Source organism: Coffea eugenioides, unplaced genomic scaffold (assembly GCF_003713205.1).
Source record: "Coffea eugenioides isolate CCC68of unplaced genomic scaffold, Ceug_1.0 ScVebR1_1183;HRSCAF=1997, whole genome shotgun sequence".
In the NCBI taxonomy this organism is placed as follows: Eukaryota; Viridiplantae; Streptophyta; class Magnoliopsida; order Gentianales; family Rubiaceae; genus Coffea; species Coffea eugenioides.
Window position 1 is genome coordinate 23,340 of NW_020861567.1, and position 11,294 is coordinate 34,633.

An 11,294-nucleotide genomic window follows, 5' to 3' on the forward strand; every position below is an offset into this window, starting at 1 on the left:
TTTTTAATTGATCATTTTTAATGGAGTCTCTACTTACATTGAACTCCCTTCTCCCTCCCCCTAGATTACGCTAGATTAGATTATAGGAATTATATCTTTGCGATAAAAAAAAATATTCTCTCCGTTCTATTGAAAACGCTATCCTTTTGTTTTGTTCGTTCTAAAATAATTGTAATTGTCACATAATTAAAATAGAAAACTAGTTTGCATCCTATTCTTACATTTACCCTCTCATATATAGGTCAAGGTCAATGTATATGAAAGACACCAACAATATGGTCCATGAGATGCGCCACACAAAATTGTAGTAGCGTTGTTTACAAGCGCACAATGTGGTAGCGTTCCACAAATACTGATTCCCTAGATATCTTTCGTTGTCTAAGCCACATATAAGAGGGTAAAGGTGGAAAGTAATGCACAATTCACTACAATTCACTTCATCTTTCGTTGGTTTAGACTTTTTTTTTTGGCATTTTGCTTAAACAATTTGTTTTAACTATGAATTGTAACATTGCCCTTGATTCTAGTCTCATTACACTGAGGAAATATGTGAGATTTTCAAAATCTCATGGTAGGTTTTTGAAATTATCTCGTAAACTTAACGCTTACTAGTTATTTCTCATGCATGTTTGCATTTTTTTAATCAAAATTACATATGTAACCCCACAACAGTGAGACCAATAAAAGAGATTACAACTGATTCAAATTGTGGCCAATCACCATAGTTGGTGGGGCAATACTAATACACAGTTAAAATAACTCACAACATAATAAGAATTGGACTCCTAGATTGTGAGGTGTCAACCTTGATCAGTGAACTATAACCCGCATTGATTTTTCTGTCCTACTTACCATCACACTCCATGTCCTACCTATTACATCGTTATGTATTCTCCATGAATATTCTATCTCTATTGTCTTTTTTCTTCCTTAAAATTTAATAATTAGCTAGTAACAAGGTTTTTAAAAAAATGTAATAGGATTGATGACATGAGTAGATAGGAGTTTTGCTGCAATAGACTGAGGACGCATTTTGCAGTTTCTAACAGAATCAATAAAAGCTCCTATTTTTTGGAAAAAAAATTATAATATAATAGGCTAAAGACTAAATATAACTAGAAAATAGGATATTTATGAAATTTTTGGTATTTTTTTTATTGTATATTATTTTTCAGTTGTCGTAATTTTTTTAATCCTATAAGCAATTGTTGGAACATAAGAAAAAAAAATAAGAATTAAAATATGATGCTCGTGAAGGATAAATTGTAATATAATAGAAGATGGGACGATGAATGTAATAGCAAGTGGAACAGCAGATCCATTGTGAGACACTCCTCTCATCAGCCCCATGCATGTTTGCTTATATCTGAAGTGGTGAGGTCATAATATGACCTCATAGTATGAACTCACTCCCATGATGTTAGATTTATTGTTCTTCTTTCCGATAAAACAAACTTCAGGTTGTTAAACTGCAGTTTCCCACTACTATTCCAGTGTTGACGCCAAATTTGTCGAATGGAAGGAAGCCAAGCCAATTCCAGTATTCTGATCTTTTTTTTTTTCCTCCCTTTTTGGACGGGTCATTAAGCGGTTAATCGACTCTTTGGTGATACTAAATACGGCAAGCATTATCCTGTGGGTGATGATACTAATTAAGCCATCTTTAGTTGATTTGACTGATATCCTGTGGACATGATTTGGGTGGAATATTACAATTGGAAAACGTGTTGAAAGCAAAAGTTCTTTGTTCCCGGAATAAGGCAAAGCATGAGAAAACACAGGTTTTCTCACTTTTGTATATTTTTGACCCAGGCTTGGCTCTTCCAGCGTGAATCAAGGCTCAAGCATCAATTCTAGACTTGCCTAGGTCCATATTTTTGAGAAAGGAAAATGATCATTTCAATCCCTTATCTTTGGGTTTTGATGGGTATAGTCCCTTATATATTAGGCCTATTAATCGAGTTCCTCATCTTTACAAAATAAAATCAATGTAAGACCTTTAATAAAATTTGGCTATCTCTTTGATAGGATTACGCCCGGGATCATTAGATAGGAATCCAAAGATAAAGAGAGAAACAAAAAATATCACTACTGTATAAACGAAGAGTTTGAGAGTAAGCATTACACAATCTCCAAGATAATTTTTTGGAAAAAAAAAAAAAAGAGAATAGATCCTCCATTTTTCTAACACATGTACTATTTGGATACCAAGAAATGAGGTTCTTTATGGAAATAGAAAATAATTTTCAGAAATTCATTTGGAATAAGAGTTTTTCACTAACCAAAAATTTTATCTATTTAACTTATAATTTTTTTTTAAAATTTGTCCCCATTCCGATAGTTTTTTTTTTGTACCTGTTCTAATAGAATAGAGGCAGAAGTTTTATTTCTCTAGCTAGGGGTCAATGTAACAGGTAATGAGAGTTCTAGAAAACTCAAAAGTTATAATTTTTACTAGCCAAACCTACAATTTTTCGAAATTTGCCCACTTAAAGTGGCTTCCCCTGGTGCATGATTCCCATAATTGAAAGTTTGCATGGGAACATAATTCATTTGCTGATAAAATTTCGGCTCACCAGTTTTAACTTTAAATAAAGGGGAATCATTTCATGTGATTGTTTGACAAAGTAATGATACCAATGCTTTCGATATTTATTAATTGAATTATTTGGTGTGTTTTTTTATGCAGGTAAGAAACAGCTAAATCTTAAATATTTGTCCTTTATAATAAGCTTAAAACTCAACAAGTTGCCTTTATTCGTTTGCATATTTTAAGACAATGACATGCTTTCTCGACTCTATTATGCATTATAATCTTCTACGATGCCAATACGCGAGCACGTTTTTAATTGTGTTTGAATTATGAGAATAAATATATAGAAAGCATAAACATATAATGACAAATTATTAAGATGAATGCAAGCAAACATACGAACTAATGACATTCTTATCCCTATTGTGCATGACAATGGTGGAGCTGAGACTTAGAGATTATGGTAATTGCAAGTCAATAACAAATACAAACAAGACAATTTTAGTTGTTATTGGAACTAACTTGAAAGTTTATTTTTAATTCTTTACATTCTCCCTATTCCCGTAGTAATTTCTTCAAATTTTCATTAGGATAAAGGTAAAAGTTTTAGTATTCCATGAGTAATGTCGAAAATGGAAGAAATTTGAGAACTTTATAGAAAATTTAAGGGTGCAAATGTTTGGCAAATTAATAAAATTGATAAATTTCACTGGGACGTACAGTTGTCCACCCTCACAATAAGGTGGTGGTGGTTGAGAAGCTAACCGGAGTGGTTTTTCTTGGATCTTAACTGTGATGCTTGATATATGTTTTTCTGGGTATCTTGGCAATATGATAGTTAGAGCAATAGCCATTGTCAAAATTTTGGTGTTCAAGTGTTGTTCTTATGCTTGAGGGCAAGCATGATTTAGGTGTGGGGGGAATTGATAGGGTGTTAATTGTTAGCAATTTTATTGTTAATTTTCCTTTTTATCCTTGCCAAATATTGTTTTAATTATTAATATTTACTTATATTTGGTATTGGACCTAATTTCAGGGATTGAAGCAGAAAACTACAAAAAATGAGGGACTTTTGGAGATAATTGAGACTTCAAATAAGCCACAGACTTGGCCCACATGGTGATATACGCGGACTGCATTTCTTCTGCTAATTGGGAGTGTCTTGAGTACTTAAGAGTCCTAAGAGCAATGAAAGACGAAAAAGAGGAGGAGACATCAAGAGGCCTTGCCTTTTGTACTTTGATTTGGAATCTGCGGCGGGGACCACAGAAAAGCATTAGTCATTGGACTTTGGAAGGAAAGAAACGTAGGAAGCTTTGAGAGTTGTTTTTGTTCCTTATTTGTGGGGACCACTGGATGGATAGCTTGGGGTCATCTTCCTTTTGGCTATAAAAAGACAATTGTAAGAAAGGCTACAGAGACAGTTTTTAGCATAGTTTTAGTTTTCTTTTCTTAGCTCTTTCGCATGGTTGTTCTCCATTAATGGAGGACTAACCTCTTAATTCTAGTCAAGGGGACAACTGAAGACTTGGTTCAACAATTACTGTGAGATCTAATTTATTTTAATTGCTTCCTTAATTTATTGGTATTTATATGTTTCCTGCTTTTAATTGCTATAACTCGTGTGAGTGATTGAATAGATGCGCAATATTTAATTATTCACATAGGCTATTTTGTTAAATAGGGATAATTGAATCCGTAATTGTTCGTTATCTCTATCTTAGTAGCAACTGGCGTAATTAGGTTTATGTCAGGGGAGCATACGATCTAGTTTAAACAAACCCTCGTAGCGTGTTTGTTAGTTAGGATTGGGCCTTTCTAATTATTAATGGAATCTAGAAATTAAATCCTACGGTCGTACCTAGGGTTGTTTTTGGGTTAGAGAAATAGCTAACGGTCGTACCTTAGCTATCGAGAAATTAAGGAAGGGTTGGTTGTTTATCGCGTGCATGACAACTATAACTAATCTATTAATAAATGTGGAATTATCTGTGAATCAATGATCAATGCCTGAACCATTTCTGAAGTGTACCCTTGGCTAGAGTTTTCCCCAATCATTTCTTTTAATTAATTATTTTCTGCAGTTAATTTATTTAGTTAGCATTTAATCCAAAACCCCCCATACTTTGGACTCTAGAAGAAACAAATTATCCCCAGTCCCTGTGGATTCGACCCTACTCACCGCTATATACAAAATCTGTATTTTTCTCGAGTAGGTATTTATTATTGTACAGGTTCGGCACCCTGTCACATCCCATGCTAAGCATGGGGTGGGCATTGTGACAATCGTAGTCCCAATTAGACATATAGTAATTTTGAAGGAAAAGCAAATAATGAACAATAATTCTATGTATCAAAAAGCTACTTGAGGCTATTGTATATGAAAAGACTTAGCATGTCAATGACTACTTGAATCTAAATAAAAGATGAAAATTTGCACCTTAAAAAAGAAAACTATTAATTGTACTTCACCTTTTGTTAATCGTATTTTCACTATTTATTTTATCATATAATCTAATTTTATTAGAACCACTAGGGTTGGTCCAATGGTAAGAGGAGGAATCTTAGAATTCTTCCACTGTTATATTTAGGATTCGAATCTTGGATCTCTAAATTAGGGGTGAAAAGTGTGTAGGGAAGGAAGAGAGGTTAAATTTTGAACAAAATTATATATATATATATATATATATATATAATCTCGTAATTCAAACACATTTGAAACGTGCTAGTGTATTGGCCCCGTAGAAGACCATAATGCGTGATAAGAGTCAAGAATGGGGGGCTGCCCTTTCCTTCTTTTATATGGCAATGAACATTCGATTACATCCATGGGAAAACAAAAAAGGAAATTCCAACGCGTTAATTGCAAAAGTTTATAAATGTGGCTCACATGATACAAGATTCCCCTTTATTAAAACTGGTTAGCCGAAATTCTGTCTGCAAATAAAGTTTGTTTCTATGCAAACATTGGATTCGAAGTGTCAAACATAAGCAAATTCATGCATGAAAAGAAAATCAGCATTGTTAGACTCGAACTAGACCGGACTAGTTGGTCCTATTAGTCCATTTGTGAACCGGCCTTCTTCTTAAATTAATTAGTAGCACAAAATCAATTTGATCAAAACTAGTCAAAATTGTCAAAAACTAGCCAAACTAATGATCTGATTCGATTGCTTGACTTGGTTCTCAAATTTTTCTTTTTTGTTTTTCCCCAAACATTAATTTGAGTTATCTAAATTGTAAAACTTTCATTTATTAATGGAAATAACACTATCCACTTAGTATAAAACACCAAAATCACTTCTTTTTTTTTGGTGGCAAACCCCGTGCACGGGGGTGGGATGCCAGCTCAACTTTTATTATAAGAAATCAAATATACATAGCGAGGGACCACACCTTACCTCCAGCCTATGAGACCGATTAGACAAAGTTACCATCCGCAACAAAATCACTTGCTTTCTCAAATGATCTCTAAATCAAGAAGTTTTATCCCTATCATCTTATCAATTTGTCATCAATAATTCCAACTTGCATTATAAAGCCATGTTCCTAACAAGAAGATCCCGAATTGGATATGATTTGTTTTAATTTTTTTAAGTAGTTTTGGATAATGAGCATATTTTAGACATGAATTCACATTTTTATATACGCCCTCCATCCTAGGGCTGAAAGATTAATCAAATACTCAATATTTGAATTGACTTCAAATTGATAAGCTCATTCAAATTTGATTCGCTAACTGGTCAAGTTAAAAATGAACAACATTTTATGTTTGATAGCATTTAAACTTGATAAAAAAAAACTCACTTAAATTCTATTTGGCAAATAAATAAGTCAAGTTTGAACAAAAATTTGAACTCATTAAAATAATCAAACAAACTTGAACATAGGGTTTTTGGATTGATTAGTCTCATTTACACCCCTACTCCATCCCAAGATTAAGTGATAAGTTATTCACTTATTACTGAATATGATAGACATTCAAATATATTAGATTTAATACTTAACAATTCAATAATTTAATGGATTTAGACTTCAGATTTTAGACTTCAATTTTCAAACTTTAGTTTTATCAAACGCACCGTAAGTCGAAACCTATCAAATTGAACACAACAAAAAGCTATCAAATTGAACACATTCACAGAAAAAAGGCACAAATAAAATCTATATAATTTGATTTTTATAGTTATACTGGCATAGGGTTTTGACTTTTCCTGCTTGGTGGTCGTTTTCATCAAGATGTTAATGTTTGCAACCGTTATTCCTTAGAAAGATACGACTTATGATGGCATGGTATGATAGAGTTCTTTTAAATCATAATAACCAAATAACCAGAAATCGGGGAGCCATTTTTTTTTGGCCGAAAACAAAATCCAAAAAAAAAAAAATTCTGCTGCTGCAGACATGTGGACGCCTCCTTGGGTTGAACTTTAGTATATTACTAATAGATGTCACTAAAGAATGCCAACGAGATAATATTTAATTGTCAATGTTAAGTCAAATTTTTTTCCTAAAATTTTCTCTATCTACATGATGAATTTGTAAACTTTAAAATAGGATATAAGTAAAAGTTCTATTCGTTTGAGGGGCGGAGTAAGGAATGGAGGAATACTGAGAAAAATTTTGGGCAACAATGTAAACGGTAAAGGAAGGTTTTAAAAATTGAAGGGTTGCAAATGTGAGACAAATGAATAAAAATATAATATTACTAGCCACATTGATAATATTTAAAATTTGAGTGGGAAAATTCCCAGCCTCAATATATACATACGCGCGAGTGCGCACACACATATAACGAGGTTCACCCATGGATAAAAGTAATTGTTTTGTTTCTCTAGGAATATATATTTGAAGGCTGCTAGAGAAGTTTTTTGGAAAGGTATTTTTCTATTAATTTGGGGGAAAGAGTTTTAAAAATATGAAGAAGAAAAATTGTAAGGCATATTCAAGGCAAGTTTTAAAAACTGAACATTTATACTGGCCAAATTTATAAACTTTTGAGGTAATTGTGGAACAGTGTGGGATCACATACTCACATATCATCCATTCAAGAATTATGTATGTATATACTCATATAGGATTAATCTTTCCTACACTGACAGTGTATACACTGTCAGCGTTGGATAAATGACAACTATACAAAATTTGAATTTAAAATTCAACTTTTGCATACATGTCATGAATCTATCGATGATAGTGTATATACTGTTAGTGTATATAAGATTTACATGTGTATATATATATATCTTTCCACCCTTTTCACATCCTTTTTACCAATAAATCTGATAATAGAAACAACTCTAAAAACTCTCCCTGACCATTGCCTAACCCCAGTGGTTAAGAATTGCCTATTCCTTCGCCAATAAAGCAACAGTTACCACACCTTACATCGTGCTACAAACAGTAGTTACAGAGATGGTACAACAAGTGGCCATAAAGTTGAAAAGCAACAATAGACATGGGAATTGGAATCCCGTGGCACTTTGTTGAAATTTGATAGTGTAGGCATCCATAAATACCGACAAGTAATAAGCCTCCGTCCAGCATCATTCACCTTGAATCATTTCAAGTTTATATCTCTTTGATAGTTAAATTTATACTCAAAAACTTTTCAGTGATCATTTAATGGGCAAATTAGCTTTCTTAGTTGGTTGTTGCTACCTGAATACTGAGGATGCGCTAAAAGGCTGCTATAATGATGTGGACGCAATGCAAGATCTGCTGATAAATAGGTTTGGTTTTCATCGCAATGATGTGATAGTTCTCACTGATATGCCTAACTCCCCTTTGAAGCCCACAGGTGCTGTTATAAAGTATCACCTTTGTCGGATGATTCAGCGGGCAATGGCCGGTGATGTTGTACTGTTCTATTTTAGCGGCCACGGAACTTTTCAGGATATCTGGGAAGGCCCCTACTGCAAACAATTGTCCCCTCTGATTTCAATCTCATATACAGTAAGTTCAAACATATATATAATACAGCCATGCCAAAGCCCAGATTTCTCAGTTTCATATAATTTACGCCCGTGTCTTGTTCACATTCTACATTACTTCTGTCAACAGGTGACGACTTTCGATATATGGTAAATAACATGCCACAAGGTGCTGATTTCGTTATGATAGCGGACTCCTGCAACAGTGGGGGGCTAATAGATCAGTCAAAGGAACAAGTTGGACCTGGCTTTCGTCCAGATGTTTGCTATCCCACAAGGCCCTGCAACGAGGTCTGGGGCAAAGCCAAAATGATCCCCATGACATCAATTGTGCAGCATTTGAGACCTTTGAGTCACATAAACAGCTCAGACATCCGCACACTCTTGACAAACATTTATGGAACTAATGCCAGCATCATGTTCCAAGGGCCACTTAATCCTCAACTGTTGAATTCATTCATGGTTGATGGTGGCATTCTTATCAGTGCCTGCCAGTCCAATGAAGCCTCGATCGATGATCAGAAAGATATTCGTCCTCATGGTGTGTTTACTGATGCACTTTATTACTCGTTGAGGTATCAACCTGGTCCCATTACTTATAAGTCGCTCGTGGAGATTATTAGAGCTCAATTAACATCGCAGCGTCCATGTCTCTATTGCTCTGACCAGCATGCCAGTGCACCTTTCCTCCGGCATATTCCAAATGTTTTTTCACGCTTGTTAATGTAGCTGTGTTGTACTAACCTGGTGGCATCAGTGATAAGTTGCTCGTGGAGAATATTAGAGCCAAACTATTATCACAGTTCCACTTCTTCCTTGTTTTGTTTTATAATCCGGCAAGAAATTTTTGTTGTTTTGGAAGTAATTATGCTCCGCTCCTTTTCTTTTCATGCTTAGTTACACCGATTTATGGAAAAATCCTTATTACTCAAACAATAAGCGTTTAAGTTACTAACAATATGCTAATAAGGGGATAATTTGCTGAGATTTTGATAATTCCACTGAGGAGGTTTCAAAAATTACATCCACCTCCCTTGATTTGACATTTTTGGTAATCAAACCTTAGACATGCTCAATAATTTAAATGAATACCCCATATTACAGTTAACTGATAAAGTTTAATTATTTTTCAATGTAATTGGTAGCCCAAATGTGAGGAAAGAATGTCAATTTTCAATACAATAGTTATTGTTTGATAAGCAATGAAAATAGTTTTACATTATGATAGAATGCTTTTAATGATGCTTTATAGGGAATACACATTCTTCCTAAATTGGAGAAGAAAGTATCGTCATATTGCCTTTAGAGTTTGTGAATTTTTAGATTACTAGAATTCCCATAATTTGATAGAAATTTTGACCATTTTTTTTTGAGTTAGAGTTCCTTTTGATTAAGAAAAGGACTGAAAAATCAAAATTGGATGGCGTTCAACCTTGTTAAAAAAAAAATCACTAATTCAAATTTAGAGTCGACATTTACAGTTTTCTATGGTTTCTTTAGCAAAAATATAAAATGAAGGAATAAGAAGAGAAAAGGAAAAAAAATAATTATAAATCTCATTCTTTGTATATGCATGCCGAACAAGAGAGTTTTATTTAAATGTTGAAGTTAGTATTGTCATTTTACGTGGATAAGGGAGGTAAGTGTAATTTTTAAAATCTTGAGGGAGTTCGGTGAAATTGTCAAAAATCGCAGGAGAGGTTTGTGAAACTTCCCTAAAAAAATAATGTTGATTTTCTTCATCAATTCTAGTATGGACAGCCAAGAAGATCCTTCGCGAGTACCTGATCTATTTGACATTTCATGGCATTCGTAATCATGTTATTTCATCGTTTACTTGAAATTAGAATTCAACAAGAACCGATGGATGCTTACTGGTTTTTTTTTGACACAATTAAAGCTTGTGATTCTGAATTAATCCAAGTCAAAAGAGGTTTTTTTCTTCATGATGAGAATTGACAAGTAAGAATAAAATAGTGTATTTTAACGAAACAAAATATTTTACAATGTAATGGTACATTCATGTATCAAAACAAACCATAAAAAAAAGCACGGAAAATTTAATAAAAAAGCACCCTCAACTCATACTGTGATAACGAGTTAACCATTGGATAGCAATTGAGTGTAGCATAATTTAGTTGTAGGCATCAGAATTTGCAAGGAGGTAGGCCTCCACAGCCTTGAACATGGCCAAGGCCTTTTCTTTTCCTGCCTTAATTTTTTACATTTCCTCCCTCAATTTGTTCCTCTTGCATTGGACATCACCCTTGGTGTGGATGTTTAGTTTTGGTAACCTTTGCCACAATTGTAATGCAATGAATATAAGTTTCTGATATTGGCTATTTTTGGCATAAGAATAACGAAGACAAAATTTTGCTAACATTCAAAGCTACCAATACTTGTGGTATTTTTTTTAAAAAGAAAATATAAATCGATATAGATTGTTGTAATTCTTAAAGGGTTTGGTGTCCACAGACAAAATTCACAAATGCAGCAAAGTAATACAAACACAAATATAATTGGTACTCTAACACATGCTAATAATGCATGGGACTATTTTTTTTTTTTTTTTTTGCACCGAATAAAGTCAGTCCATATGAATAAAAAAATTATATTTACTAAAAGGATAAAAGTTGTTAAGGAGAGGGAAACCATAACAGAGAAATAATTCAACCTTTTGTTAAAAGATAAAACCTTTTAGAAGAGAGTAAAAAATTACAAAAAGAAATTGATTAAAGAGTAGTTGGATGCAAAATAGCAAAACTTAAATATCCAAATGATCCAACAATTCTCTTCAATTAGACATATCACCCAAGAAAAAAAAACAA

The 11,294-nt window shown here is 33.4% G+C and overlaps 2 protein-coding genes across 2 annotated transcripts; both read left to right on the forward strand.

The window, feature by feature from the left end:
* The first annotated feature begins 8,079 nt into the window (after positions 1-8,079).
* Positions 8,080-9,331, forward strand: LOC113755088 (metacaspase-9-like). The gene is made up of 2 exons (XM_027299159.1): positions 8,080-8,488; positions 8,597-9,331. The coding sequence occupies exons 1-2, from the start codon at positions 8,159-8,161 to the stop codon at positions 8,618-8,620; spliced, it is 354 nt and encodes a 117-aa protein (XP_027154960.1). The 5' UTR covers positions 8,080-8,158; the 3' UTR covers positions 8,621-9,331.
* Positions 8,626-9,195, forward strand: LOC113755087 (metacaspase-9-like). Its single transcript, XM_027299158.1, has one exon. The coding sequence runs from the start codon at positions 8,626-8,628 to the stop codon at positions 9,193-9,195; it is 570 nt and encodes a 189-aa protein (XP_027154959.1).
* Positions 9,332-11,294: the final 1,963 nt, after the last annotated feature.